Raw genomic sequence first — 15,883 nt, 5'->3', positions numbered from 1 at the left:
CTGGTGTAAACCTTGTGGGAAAAAAAGACAGCATCCATGCAAACTACTTAGAACTGTGATCGTAAAAATTCCCATTCCAGAAACTAGAATGGAACCAGAATTTAAATAACCAAGCTGGTAATACCCTGTTCACCTGAATCTAGGAAGGCCCACTGAATATATAAGAAAGGATTTAAGCTGAAGTTTTGGGGAAGAATGAAGATGGATTTCAAGAAATGGAGGGGGCTATAGAGGAAAATAAAAGGGAACAGATGTAAATAAGAGGTGCTGCAAGAAGATGGAAGAAACATGCTAATTTCATACAAAAAAATAGGTAAACTTGTCCTAAAGAAAAGAGCCAGAAAGCTGCTCATGGAGGAGAAAAAGAGAGGTCAGCTAAGGTAGTAAAGCGAGAGAAGAAATAAAAAGGATGAATCCAATTAACCCTTTATCAGACCCCAGGGGAGAATGGCAAGAGAGGAGGGAAAAGGGTAGAAAGGAAAAAATAGAGTCTAAAGAAAATCCCATTTCATTAGTAAATTCACATCAAGTAGGGGGATCTCCAGTGAAAACAGGACTATGGAATATAAATAATGACAGAAAACCATAAGAACAGATTTACAGGCCATGGGGTCTGAAGAAAGGACTGGATTAAAATATGAGTTGATTTTGTTCAAAAGAAACAGATGTCATTAATTGCAGAATGTATTTAAACTGGAGTGGTAAAACACTCTGTATTATCTAACGCAAGTCTCATCCCCTGATACAAAGGTCCTGAAACAGCTACACCGAGGTCTGCTGTCAGAGGACTTCAGGACATTGAACTAAAAGCACCACAAAAACAATGATAACGAGTCAGAGTCGAGTGCAGGGTATACTTACAGGCAACAATATTTATGTATCGGTTCTTGTGCTTATTGTCAGGGTGATTGGAGCTGTCTGCTGTGATACCTAAATCAACAGTACAGCTCTGCACCTCCTGTAAAGAAATTGTACGTGTAACGTTTTAACACACATCCTTTCAAACAAAGTGCCTTAAAATATACTACGGAAGACAAAACAAACAAAACAATCTATCCAAAAAAATTTTTTTATATGTTACAACTATTTCTTGGCTAAAAGAAAATGCAGTGAAATAATGCCTTACCTGGTAAAACTCTTTCAGTGTCTAATGAGGGAATGAATGCCAAAAAAGTAAAGAAATCAAATTCCACAGCACACGACAAATGAGAAAAGAAAGTGTTCATATTAGGTTTACAATGGAAAACCATGATCATGCAATAAATACATTTGTCAAATACTAACAAAACAGAATGTTTCAAACAGTTGCATGCAAATCAAAACTTCTAGCAGCTTGGAACCTTAACATTATGTAAAAGGAAAAAAATAACACTTTTAAAAGGGGACAGTGGTATAATTATATGATGAATTTTAAAAATGCTGATGAGAAAAACCACATACTTGATGACACATTTTAACATACTAGTCAGATTTACTAATATTCAAATATAATTGTATTCGATCATGATAGAACTATTTAAAACTGAATTAGTAGTACATTTTTTTGTTTGTTTATTTTGAGTAATTTTAAAGAGTAAACAGTTTCCTATTAGGTGGTCTGTAGAGCTGTCAAAACATTAGAAATCTCCTGAAATTTGTTTTTATCATATATACTATGTCTTTTGAAACAAAATTTAGATAGTACTATTTTCTACATATTTAATTAGTAGACCTCTTTTTAATTAAAATAAAACTTCAATGGGTAGAGAAAAATTATTTTGGCCATTTCTCTTTTAAAATGAATTAAAATCCTTCCCAGGGATGTCTTCTATCTAAATATATTAGTTTGGAATTTACAATTATTTAGTACATATTAAGATAATAACATGAAAGCTTTATAATTTTTGAGAAAGTGTATAACTTAAATATAAATCTGATTCATCAGCAAAATGGCTCAGCCTTTCACTAAACAAGCTTTTAAGGCCTCTTCTGGAGCAAGTCATTCTGACTCTAGATTTAAAAACAATTTAATATATGAACCACTGAAGAGGTGTAGCATTATTAGTTATTAAGCTAATTACTAAGTTAATGAAAAGTTTTCTTTAATCAGACTGTGAGTTAAAGCAATGGAATTAAGAAAATACTTTTTGAGTAAAAATGTGAGGTTATTTTATTAATTTAATCATTATGAACTGCTTAATAATATTCAAAATGATTTTATAGTTGTGAAAACTGTGAATCTGCCTTTGTATATACGCTTATCAGCAACTTTTACAATAAACTGTCTATTTTTCCTTATGGCTTTTTTTTTCTTTTTTTAAGTTATTTATTTTTGGCTGCGCTGGGTCTTTGTTGCTGCATGCGGGCTTTCTCTAGTTGCCGCGAGCGGGGGCTACTCTTCGTGTGGGCTTCTCATTGCAGTGGCTTCTCTTGTTGCAGAGCACAGCCTCTAGGCACGCACACTTCAGTAGTTGTGGCTCACGGGCTCTAGAGCGCAGGCTCAGTAGCTGTGGCGCACGGGCTTAGTTGCTCCACAGCATGTGGGATCTTCCTGGACCAGGGCTCGAACCCGTGTCCCCTGCGTTGGCAGGCGGATTCTTAACCACTGTGCCACCAGGGAAGCCCCTCCTTATGGCTTTTAACATCTGGAAGATTAGACACATCCTTAGCATATTCTCCCTTTTGCAACTGTGATTTTGTTTGTTGGATGCCTGATAGTTTCTACAAGTTAATACTGCACCATCCAGTAACCTCTAGTATGGTAGGAAAAAATAATTTGATGTTTTAAAAATATAATTCTTCATATTATTCCACTTTACTTAGTAGTCACTTCACACTGCTTTCTTATTCAATGTAGCTATGACTTAGACTTCTTTTAAGATTAAATTAGCTGATTTCTACTGTTTTTAATTTAGTGAAAACATATTTCATTTCTCTTTCCTTTGGTTTCTTAAAGCTTTCTAATCTCTGGCATTTTCCTTCCGTAAATACGTTCTTGTTGATCTGATTCGTGGGAAGCAGTTTCTGCGTATATTAGGGATGGTGGTGTATCCTCTGATCAGGATCAGACCTCAAAGGGCTTCAAAGAGGGAGGTCAACTGAGCACTTGGGGCTGAGGTAAGGAGGCAGAAAAGCAATGTGATGCTTCCTAAAGGGGAGAGGCTGGGGAGGGGGTGGGGATCCCTCGCTGTCTAGAATGGAAAGGACATGAGTGTTAAGTTTGAATCCCAACCCTGCTATTTATTAGGTGTTAATTAACTTCCGTGGAAGTTGATTTCATCAGCAATATGAATAGAAATAAAAACAAATAACTTCCAGAGTTGGATGAAGGTAGAATGTAGAGGCAGCTAGTACAATGACCCGCATATGAGGGAGTGCTCAGTAAGAGTAACTTTATGTTTTGTGGTTATTATTTCTAACTGCTGGTTTATGGCACCCTATTTTGAAAAGGCTCTTTAACTGACAGTTCCGTGGGCCACGATAAATTTGCAGTAAATTTCTCTGCCCCTACCATCTAAGAGTATTTTACAGAATAATACTAGAAAATTTTTCACTGATTGTGAAGTTCAAATGTTTTTTTAGAAATGCATATTTTTTTGAGAAGATGGGGTTTTATCTTGTACAATATTTATTAGGCCTTGTATAATAAGTGCTTCTGCATTTACACTGTTGTAATCCTTACAATGAAGAACTTGTATGTATTTTGGCTGAAAATTATGAAATTTACTAGTTTACTATAATTTATATAATTTAGGAAATTAAAAGGAATCTGTTACTAATTCAGATTTAAAAAAGAACACTAGAGCTCTGATTTTATGGGAGAGAATTAACCATGTTTTTGTTTTTTCCACTTTTACAACTTGAATTTTAAAATGGAAAACTAATTTTCTAAATTGTATGATAACCATAACACATATCCTAAACACATAATTGATTATGGAACTAATAATCTTGCTAGAAGTGAAAATGGTTTCAATGTCAAGAAATAGCCTATTGCTGAATTTAAAAAATTTACTATTTTCCATATTATTTAAAATAGACATATTAAAATCATACCTCAAATTCTTCAGTAAACCCACTACTTGCATGTAAGTCTGCAACATGCTTTGGAAAGTGCTTTACTGGAATTGCTCCAACATCATCTAAGTGAATAAAAAAAATCAGGTTGGAAAGGATAATTCAACAGAAATAAACGTGCCTCTCATTTATAGGGATTTATAAAGAGCCTTCTTCTAAAACAACTTCAAAGTTCACTTATTCCTATAATCCTGACGGAATCTATGTTCAAAGAAATATTCAGCAACAATTACCAATTTTCTCTATACTTACTTTCGATCATAACCTGCATTTTAGAATTCTGATTTGTTCAGGAATCTCTTTTCCTTTCATACTCTAAAGAGAAACTTAATTTTCAATGTTAAGTTACAAATAATACCACAGCCTCACTTCTTATCAATGGACTGCATCTCTTTATGGATAACTTTCTTTAACATGAGTGGGAGTTGCCTGCAAATTCTGGGGAAAAAATGCAGAAATAATATATTTTCAATTTTACCCTGGACTAAACATAATATATCGTGAAATTTCAGTTTTATAAAATTGTACAGTTTAATGCCTCTCCGATAAATAGTCAGATGTTTACATTTGAAAACATTTTTTTCCTTCTTTCTATAAATAATAGAAAACATTTATATGCAGACTATTCATTAAGGATAATGTCAAAAACCTTTGGGACTTTTAATCTGTAAAATTTCAAGAGTTCTAACTTAAAAATATGCTATGTAAACAAAGTCATTGGATCTGTTAATTAATTGTGAAGGGGCCAAATTATTTTACCTGGTTCTGTTTTTTTCTTTTTTTTTCCTGGAAAGACTTTCTTAGATTAAACATATTACTAGTTCACAGTGTGCAAATTCACAATTTCCTTCCTCTGACAAGGAAACATCAAACACATTTCACTAGAACCAGTTATTTACATCAACAGATGTTCAGCATCTAGGCCATTTAATATTTTTAAGCTTCAGTTACCAAGAATTTGTTGATTTTAAAAAAATTAGAATCCATCTGTTCTCTTTTAGATGAGTATACCTGAATGCTAAAATTGAATTAGCGAGTTAACCTTAAGAAACACTAGACAAAGGTGTAATTCCACCTTCACACCTACAGAAGGATCTTGCCTAGAAGTAGCTTTTATAATTAGACAAGAAAACAGAAATAACTTGTCACATCTAAATCGTTAGTTCTCCTAGTAAAGCTTCATCAAAACCACGGATATTATCCTGCACAGCTAACCTCTTTCCACAAGCAAACTGACTACTTCTCATTTGCCATCATGTCTTTTGGTAATTCTTTTACGAATTGGTCTGCAAGTAAAAGGAGGATATGCCCTTGATCACCATTCTTCTAAGAAGTAGAACAGGGGATTCTGGATTTCCTGGACAACCTGATTTTGGATTATTTTATTTATTGTTAATAATAAACTGTGTTGGACTTTGGATAATGGTATAGTTAATTTGCATACCCATGCTGACAGGATATGTAGAAGAGGTATGTTTGAAAGTGAAGGGCACTAAACACAACAGATAGCCAAGAGCAATTGGTCTCAAAATTCTAAATATGTTAATGAGAAATTGTGCTACACTAAAAGAAATAGAAAGAAGTTTAATATAAACTAGAAAAACAAAACAGTGGTGGTTAAAGACACAGAGTTGATAGTTGATAAAAGAGGTAAAAGAGCAAAACACTTCTTATTTCTATGCCTGTTGCAAATTACAAGGAAAATGCTTCTCTTCTTTTTGTTTTTTAAATCATGAGACTTCAGAAGATAACTTCATGTAGAATTTGAGCCTCAAGCAATAACATATGGCATCTCAGACAATTTTAAAAGAGGCTTCTGTACAAAGATGTAGAGTGGAATGTCTCCATTTGCTTTCCCTGGTTTGGTGACTCTCCATGTCCTTGTCTTGTCATCTGTCCTCCAGTTCTGCTTCCTTAATTCGCACGTTTCTAGAAAACTTTTTTTTTTAATTGTTACCACTTTTCATTCTGAAATGTTATAAAATGTTAATTCAGTAAGTGTCTGTGACCTTAGTTACAGTGTGAACTCTAGGGTCAGTAAGGGTCTTAAAATGACCCTGGTTAATTTTTGAATATTGTTAACTAGGTAAGTTCTGATAAAAGAGTTGATGTTTTCCCAGGGATACAACTGACATTTTTACTTAAAGTATTTCCGGCAACCACACATTCTTTGTGCTCATGTTTTTCTTCTACCCTCACCATCTTAAAATTTCTTTTTTTTCCCGTAATGTAGTTAAGAAACCTTTTCTCACATACACTCAGATAATCAGAAGGGAACTAAACTTTATCCTTATTTTTGTGGTTTTTGTCCTGTCCATCCTTACTGCAATGATTTAGTCTGACTTTTGTTGTTTAGGTTTCCATTAAAGGAATGCAAATGACTGAAAGTCAGCATTATTCCTTACTGATATTTTATTGCTATAAATATTTATGTTCTTTAACATATAACATCTGAACAACTATAAATTATTTTGCCACATTACCTGTATGGTTAAGACTGTTCAAAACATTTTTTTATTAATTACTTTAAAAAATTAATTAAATAATTAATTTATTGGCTGCGTTAGGTCTTCGTTGCTGTGCACGGGCTTTCTCTAGTTGCGGCGAGCGGGGGCTACTCTTCATTGCGGTGCATGGACTTCTCATTGTGGTGGCTTCTCTTGTTGTGGAGCATGGGCTCTAGGCATGTGGGCTCAGTAGTTGTGGCTCACGGGCTCTAGAGCGCAGGCTCAGCAGTTGTAGCGCACGGGCTTAGCTGCTCTGCGGCATGTGGGATCTTCCTGGACCAGGGCTCGAACCCGTGTCCCCTGCATTGGCAGGTGGATTGTTAACCATTGTGCCACCAGGGAAGTCCCAAGAATGTTCAAAATTAACAAGAACAAGTTATAAACCTGAATGACTGATACATACTATTTTGGGCAACACAAACATTTACTAATCTACATTATAGCCATTTGCAAAGTACTCCAATAAGGAAAAACCTTCCAACATCACACTTTTCATTTAACGTCTACCAGCTACTCAGGGTCACACTTTAAGCTATTACCTGAAATTGGAAAGATAGGTGTTGGAGGTGTGGATATTACTCGAGGGGATGTACTGTCCTCTAAGTAAAAGTGTGCAGTCTGGAAACATTTCCTGGAAAGAAAAGAAAGCAATTTATACTACTAGCTGGCATGGTCAGCAAGACAACTTCCGAGATGCTTAAAGATTACGATAGAAATCTCCAGAATTAAAACATAAGTGGAAATCATCTACTTATCACCTACTTTTACAAAACACAGTTATTAGAGAATTTTATAGCCTCCAAATTTATCTCAGCTTTACCTGTACCAGATGAAGAAGACTGAGAAGATATAAGACATGGTATAAGCAGAGATGACACTTGAACTTGGCAGTTGGTGCCAAGGAGTCGGACACCTCCATGCCCTAGTTACTCTTCCACTGTTGCTGTATACCAGGATGTCTTGCCATCTTGGACAGGACCAGAGTGGAAAAGAAAGCCTGTCCAAAGCTATTTTCACTCAATATTTAAGGGACCATGCCGTTCTGAGGATATTCAGCTGCTAGCAAAAGGCAGCAAGCTGTGACCATGTAGAAATGAAATTCTACTGTGGTAACATTTTGATGAAAAAAGAAGGCAGCTTTATATTTTAAGTATGATAATGCAGTAATAACAAAACGAAGTGAGGAAATAGTGAGCATATAACCAAAAACAGGGGTGATTTTCCCTCCATCAGATGCTAGCCTTGATGAGAGTTTTGAGTATGAATATATCTGGAATCAACGACAACCATGACCTAAAATGTCACCTGAATCTATTTTCATTCAGATAATAAGAGTAACATCTCTCACTACAAACAATTGAGAAGAGCAAAGAACCAACTGCTGCTGTAAACTAATGCAAACTATCTTTAATTTAAAAGATTTTTAAATTAAAACTGCTAATGACACTCTTTGATGTGGGTCATTTAATTTATTTGAAGCATTACTCATGAGTGGTTAAGTTTAAATGGAAATATCTGTTTGAGTGAAAATGCCAATCTCATTTTCCATTTAAAAGATCCGAGCGACAGGGTATTTATCCTAATGAGCTTTAACATAACATTTGTTCTTACATGACACACTTCAATTTTTTTTTTCTTTTTCTTTTTGCGGTATGCGGGCCTCTCACTGTTGTGGCCTCTCCCGTTGCGGAGCACAGGCTCCGGATGCGCAGGCTCAGCGGCCATGGCTCACGGGCCCAGCCGCTCCGCGGCATATGGGATCCTCCCAGACCGGGGCACGAACCCGTATCCCCTGCATCGGCAGGCGGACTCTTAACCACTGCGCCACCAGGGAGGCCCGACACACTTCAATTTGTGATATTTTTTTCAATAATCATTTTCCTGCATAGAATTCTTCAGTGGCTTCCCACTGGAATTAGAATGATATTCCATTATTTCAGCAAGGGCTAGAAGACCCTCTGCCACCTGGTCCCCTCGCACCCCAGCGGTTTCACCTCCTACAACTCCTTCCTGCCCCCACTAGGCTCTAGTCCACTGGTCCTTTCTTTCTCCCGCTAAGAAACTCGCCAGGATCATCTCAGGGCCCTGGTTCTTGATGTTCTCTCTGGCCACTTGCCTCTTTCCCATCATTTATGCATTGGCTAAAATGCCACATCCTCTGAGAGCCCTTCTCTGACCACCTGAGCTAAAAGTACCAGCCCTGCCAGCCAAGTCACTATTCTTCCCCCTTTTGTTTGCTTTGTGGCACTTATCACTGTCTGAAATACTTTATTTATATATTTGTTTATTCATGTTTCATAATGTTGGTCCTCCCTCAACAGAATGTAAGCCCCCAAAGGGCAACAGGTACTTTGTCTTAAGGCACTGTTAGTCTTCAGTGCTAAGAATAATGTCTGGCATGTTGTAGGTGCCCTGAAATATTTGCTCAATGAATTCACTGCTATAATTATGAATAGTACAAAATTATATAATATCACAGCCAAAAAAAATTCAAAGGCGACGATATGCATAGCAAAAAACTAGCCCTCTGCTGTGATGTTATAACCTTTAATAATCAAGCCTGTGAGAGCATAGATAACTGACAGAACACAGGAATGTCTGCAACAGAGAAGAGGTGATGTAGGAGGAAGACGAGTGGATGTAGAATCAACTGCAATGTGGGGTCAAAGGGACCCTGAGCGAAGTTCATATCCTGGAAAGGGGAAAGAGCATGGCAGACTCATGAGAAATGGGAAAGATGAGGGTCACAGGTCTCATGATAAAGAAACTATCCTACTGAAAGTCCAGATTTGAGCAGAATTGACACCAGACTGGAGCAGGAACTACATGGAAAGTGTGGCTTACCTGTGTAACCACAGATGTAGTATTTTCTGACACACTGATATGGAAACACTGGATTTGATACACCTGCTTTTAAGATCTCTGAATTAAAACCTCCTTGATTCCTCTAAAATATGGTTACACAAGCCGGTTGAAAGGGTTTCTATTTATTTTTCAATGAATCTTAAAGTTGTAAAGTACCTTAAGGGACCTAGTGCAATATCACAGCTGATACAAGAGTCCCTTCCCTAGCATCTCTGACATATTAAAAAGACCCAGTTTGAATACCTTCAGTGACAAGGAGCTTACTTCCTTATGAACCATCTTTAGTTACTAGACATTTCTTGTACTAACTCAAAACTCATTCCCTTGCAAGTATCTCCAAATGGTACCCAAAGAGGAGACCCTCCTTTTCCAATGTTACGCCTCCTACTGTTGATATTTTTTTTGTATCGAGCCCCAAATCTATCTCCCTGTTACTTTGACATATTGGCTCTAGTTCTGTGCTTTACAGATTTTTAGATTATAGTACCCCAAATCTTTTAATACCTAAACCCTACCTATCTGTGATCCAAACCTTTTTTGACTTTTCTCCTTGAAGTTTATATCCAATAACGCAAACATGTTGTAGATCATTGAACATGTCTTTTCCTGCTCTAACTCAGTGATTCTCCTCCCTGCTTTAAACATGGTTCTTCTGACCAAAATGCCTCAGTCACTAATGTGCCATGCAAACACTTCCTTTTTAAAGACAACTCAGTGGTTTCTTCTCTGTGAAACAGCCTCTCATTTCCTAAGCAGACTCTTGCACTCCAGCTTCTGTTTCTATTGTACCCAACGCAAATCTCCATTCACACTCACCTTAAGACTGCTTTGAAAAGTATGCTAAATTAATCCAAGGATGACCTTCACTTCCTGGACATTATTCTCCATTATTTTATTTTAAATATTTTAATTAATTGGTGGTTATAGTATTTTGCAGTATATTTGTTTTGTGCTTTTATCCTCATTATGTTTTGTTTTTTTTAAAGATGGGGCCATGTCTTTTGATTTACGTAGACTCAATTTTTTTTTTTTTTTTTTTTTAGAAGATGTTGGGGGTAGGAGTTTATTAATTTATTTTATTTATTTTTCCTGTGTTGGGTCTTCGTTTCTGTGCGAGGGCTTTCTCTAGTTGTGGCAAGCGTGGGCCACTCTTCATCGCGGTGCGCGGGCCTCTCACTATCGCGGCCTCTCTTGTTGCGGAGCACAGGCTCCAGACACACAGGCTCAGTAGTGTGGCTCACGGGCCTAGTTGCTCCGCGGCATGTGGGATCCTCCCAGACCAGGGCTCGAACCCGTGTCCCCTGCATTAGCAGGCAGATTCTCAACCACTGTGCCACCGGGGAAGCCCCCGTAGACTCAATTTTTAATGCAATGCCAGGAGTACAATAGGTATTAAGTGTTGAATGATTAGATGGATTTCCAGTAGTAAGTAAATTCCACCAACCATAAAGTATTCAGCTGCATCCTAGACTCTCTTGCCTACCTGAGCCTCAAATGAGATTAACCTAAAATTTCAAAACATTTGGGAGGGAGAGGTGGAATACATAGCTAGAGAAAAAAGAATGGAGAGATGGATGGATGGATGGATGGAGGATGTGTCTGAGAGAATGGGAAGAAGGTAGCATCTCTTAGAATAGGAAAAGGTAAATTAAAACATATTAGTATAGTGGTTTAACATGTTGCTAATATGCATTGTAGTATCTGGGTATATACCAGCTCTATACTTTTCAGCTATGTAATCAAACATTTGTTGGTTTTAGAAAATAAGTGGTCTTGTAATGTTACTTGCATTAATAAGTAACAAAAGAACCTTATAAATCATACCAATAAGCTTAAAAGTGGGAAAAATTAAAATTAAAATAGTACAGGATAAATTCTGGATGAAGATCATCTGTACATGGCTTAGATACACTTTATAGTACAGTCTTACCTAGGAAGTGACATTCTACTTAAAAGGCAGCATGGTACTGGGAGGCCTCCATTCTGGGTTAGTAGCTACTAGTGACCCAAAAATTTAAAGTTAAGATCAAGAGAGAATTCATATTGCTTCTCTTCCCACTCTCCCCAGCCAGAACAAGTGTGTCTATGGAAAGTTCTGTTCTATATAGCTTTTGATGGGGTGCTGTTTTGTTGAATATAGCCTTGGTATTTTTCAGATTCTAACTATTAAAAAAGCTCTCCAAAATTTACCCTTTGTTGTTTTTAAAAAGAACTTCTTGAAAATATTCCTTATGGAAGTAATTTTGCGTTTTAAAACCTATGATTTGGCTCACGTAAATTATACCTTAAAACATCTGGAAAATAATTTCAAGGCATATTATTTAATGTATGACAAGATTCAATATCTAATGGTCCATCTGTTCTGTATCAGCAGTGAATGTCTTCACGTCTGTGTGCTAAGTGTTGATAACTATGTCTCCTGCTAATTATCACTCAGCCATGAGGAAAAAAGTGATGACTGTTTTAAACTTATAGACATAGGTCCTATCAATCAATGTTAATCTGATTATTTAATTTACACCTTTTCATCACAGTATTTAGAATTAAAAGCTAGAAACGTGTAATTATGATTCCATTTTTTTGGGTCCTTATACAAATATGAAACAACATTCATCATGCTGTATTCATCACAGAGACCCTAAAGAAAGTCTGACTGCAATCTTAAAGATGATCTTTCCCCCCAAATGGTAAAAAGAGGAAAGTTTCATTCCTAGATGGGTAAGTGACTTGCCCAAGGCCATATAACAAATGTCAGGAAGAACTGGGAAAGGGATCCAGATTTATCACCTCTGATTTGTTCTGTCTTCCTGCTACGACATGCTTCTTCTCAAGGTTTACACAAAACATGAGAGACCGAGTTAGATACATTAGACAAAAGAGAGGATTTATTATACCACTTTGCGATTATTTTTTCTCCTAAAGAATTAGGTCAGAAAAGTGTTTTAATATATAAACTGGAAAAACGTATAAGGACCATACACCTATTAGGACTCTTGTTGGTATGCCATCAGATTTTTAAACCTTTCTACAGGCTGTAGTTTCCACAAAGGTCGAAAATGTTTCCATATTGGATAGTGAAATCATATTGCTCACAAATGCAGCTACACTGGAATTTGAATAATTCACACAAACCTTGAAGAATGCACTAACATTGTCATTTTGTAATTCAGCAAATACTACCCCGCGTGTATTCGTGTTACTGATCTAAAAAGTTACAGTTGGAAGTGAATCAACTTCAAATGGTTGTGAGTTGGACAGATATGTGAAATTTGTAAGAGTAACAAATCTTATTAGGACGTTTGATAGTTAGATATAAAATATATACATAGGGCTTCCCTGGTGGCGCAGTGGTTGAGAGTCTGCCTGCCGATGCAGGGGACACGGGTTCGTGCCCCGGTCCGGGAAGATCCCACGTGCCGCAGAGCGGCTAGGCTCGTGAGCCATGGCCGCTGAGCCTGCGTGTCCGGAGCCTGTGCTCCGCAACGGGAGAGGCCACAACAGTGAGAGGCCCACGTACTGCCAAAAATAAAAATAAAATAAAATAAAATATATACATAAAACCCTAAGAGTGCTCATATTTTATTTATTTAGTTTTTTGCAGTACACGGGCCTGTCACTGCCGTGGCCTCTCCCGTTGCGGAGCACAGGCTCCGGACGCGCAGGCTCAGCGGCCATGGCTCACGGGCCCAGCTGCTCCGCGGCATGTGGGATCTTCCCGGACCGGGGCACGAACCCGTGTCGCCTGCATCGGCAGGCGGACTCTCAACCACTGCGCCACCAGGGAAGCCCGAACACTCATATTTTAAACTAACACTCTGTACTCACGTTACATAAGACCCTGCCTGGAATGCCCTTCTCCTTTAGCTCCTGTTTCTGAATCCTATCCAGCTCAAGCCTGACATTTTACATTTACCCCGCCCATTCTGGCTTATCAAGATCCCCTTTTCTCTGACCTCTCTTAGCATTAGAGATTTCAGCTGCCATGCATACATTTTTGTGTAATTTTTTACAAATTTTGCATGGAAAATTCTTTCTCCTCAATAAGCATAAATTTCTTGACAGTGGTGATTCTCATTCATTCATTCATTCATTCCTTTATACTTTCCCATAGTAGTTCGCAGAGTACAGGCACATGGGAAACAGTCAATAAACATATTAAATATTTTTGAATAAACTGAGAGAAAATATTTTGGAATAACACAGAGAGTGGTGATATGAACTTACAGACAGAGGTTGCTAAAAAAAAAAAAAGAAATTGATTATAAATCTTCTGAACAGAATTCTCTTTAAAAACAAAAGTATAAAGTACTAAGCTATATCCTTTCTTAGTTTGCAGGTATGATTCCTTATATCATCATAAAGTCCTTGTTTTGCAACAGACACAGTTATAACAGTTATACTGATTTACAGTGTGCCCCTAGTAATCGTATTACTTTGCAGTGTGTTCTGCTTGCTGTAGGATGGGAAGCTTACAGTGGGTACAATTTTCCTTGTCCTTTAAAGGTTTCAAGAGATTATTCATAAGAATGAAGCTATATCTCATCTTCAAGGCAAATTATAATGAATTTAAAAATCCCATCCATCTTAATATAGTCATTTACTTTATTTTCAAATTATATTTATATTTTAATGCTTAATTTTTACCTTTGTGTATGGGTTATTTTTTGTATTAGTATGCAATTGATATGTATCTTGTACAAAATCTGCTGCTATAAAAGTATATTTCACTATATCAAAAACTATGTTTTCTAAAATAATAACTTTTAAAGTTATAACAGCTGGAGCATTTAACTGAGAAGCTTAGATTTATATTAAATCCTATGATAATGTTTGAATGCTAATTAGATTAATATGAAAGTGCAACTGTCAAAATACTGTATTAAATATTAACTGAAGCCAAAGCTCCTCCATTTCGCCTTTAATTGTTTGACAGATGTATGAAGAACAGTCAAATCTTTTATTATTATGTCTTTGGATTCACAAATTCACCTTACTCATAGTTACCTGGATAAATTAATGGTAGCTCTCAAGTAAAGGGAATTTTCAATATGCTTTGAAAAGCATTCAGGTAAAACAAAGGCAAAATCTGAGCTTTATGAAATGCATATCCAAAACAAACACTCAACTTACCTCCAGTAGATGAGAATACCCACAAGAACCACTAGACAGATAAAAGTCAGGGCTGACACGATCACAAGGGGTATAACTGCCTTCTTCTCGGATTCCAACCCCTCAGCTAGACCAATACGAGACTCATGGCTACTATTACTGGCCTCTGTAGTCGGAGAAAATTGAGAAAGTTGATATTTAAGCTTAAGGAAAAGCACATTTTTCAACCGAATAACTGCAATCTTCACTGCTGTTGCTTACCTTTAAAATTTCGACTCTGTGAGACAAGCAATGTCTATGATCATAAGCTAATTTAAGTAACACAAAGCTTAAAAAGTAAGGCAGGCTATCCAGTTGCAAAATAAGTGAGTCATGGGAATGAAATATACAGTGTGGGGAATTCAGTCAATAACTATGTAATATTTTTGTACGGTGACAGACCGTAACTAGACTTATGTGGTGATCAGTTTGAAATGTACAGAAATATCAAATCACTATGTTGTGTAACAGGGACTAACATAGTGTTACAGATCAATTATACTTCAAAAACAAACTAATAAACTCACCAAAAAAGAGAAAAATAAAGTAAGTCAGCCTATCAGAGCTGAAGAACTATAATATCCCAACAAAGATTGGCACCCTGGAAGAGGTGCCATGGCAAGAAGTATAATATTGCCTTGAAAAGCTTATTAAAAGGGAAATGAAAATATTAAAACAAGAAAACTATTCAGTTTCTAAATAAAATGATCAGGAAAAACAGTGCTACTTACTGAATCACCACATATAATCTTGATTTCCCAAAATTAATTGTAATGAAAATATTTTTAATCCCCCAGTTAGGTAAATAATTAGGAGCAATTAATAATTTCATGAAGAGAGAATCTTAGGATAACCCTCCTTACATTAGGATAACCCTTCAATCCAGCAAACTATTTAACATTTAAATGTAGGTTGCTTTTAAGATGTTATTTTGAATGCCCTTACCAACTGTTTTTCTTTATCAAAAATAAAAATACTATTGCATGTAAATTGAAGGAATGCACAGATCTAGGAAATTCTTTTTAAATATGCAAGTGTAAATTATGAAAAAGTCTAAATTCTGTCCTTTGGTTAATTTTAAAAGATGGCAAATAACTATTTTTGTGACCAATCAGGTACATTATTATTCTAGCATTTTCAAAATCACTGCAACTGAAGCTATCATTCTAAGTTGTTAAAAAAAAAGAGCTTCAGAACTGCAGGGTGTCAGTGGCCAGTCACAATTCTTCCCTTTTACTTTGAGGTGTGTGCAGTGTGAAACCAAGATGATTGAACATTAGAACCATTCTACCAGGATGATTCGCTGA

At 36.5% G+C, this 15,883-nt stretch overlaps 1 protein-coding gene across 3 annotated transcripts in view; it reads right to left on the bottom strand.

The window, feature by feature from the left end:
- The window catches only part of PTPRZ1 (protein tyrosine phosphatase receptor type Z1), a 174,375-nt gene that overhangs the window by 19,907 nt on the left and 138,585 nt on the right, over positions 1–15,883 (bottom strand). For 2 of the 3 annotated variants that reach the window (XM_060108768.1, XM_060108766.1), the window contains exons 13-17: positions 14,559–14,703; positions 7,103–7,194; positions 4,036–4,121; positions 1,127–1,147; positions 862–958 (exon numbers count right to left, since the gene is read on the bottom strand). In XM_060108768.1, coding sequence (XP_059964751.1) covers positions 862–958; positions 1,127–1,147; positions 4,036–4,121; positions 7,103–7,194; positions 14,559–14,703 — 441 coding nt within the window. The remainder of the gene's footprint in view (positions 1–861; positions 959–1,126; positions 1,148–4,035; positions 4,122–7,102; positions 7,195–14,558; positions 14,704–15,883) is intronic. The other variant, XM_060108767.1, reaches the window with a different exon arrangement.

Source organism: Mesoplodon densirostris, chromosome 9 (genome assembly GCF_025265405.1).
Source record: "Mesoplodon densirostris isolate mMesDen1 chromosome 9, mMesDen1 primary haplotype, whole genome shotgun sequence".
Taxonomy (NCBI): Eukaryota; Metazoa; Chordata; class Mammalia; order Artiodactyla; family Ziphiidae; genus Mesoplodon; species Mesoplodon densirostris.
The sequence above is the reverse complement of the archived record's forward strand: the minus strand, read 5'-3'. Positions and strand labels throughout refer to the sequence as shown.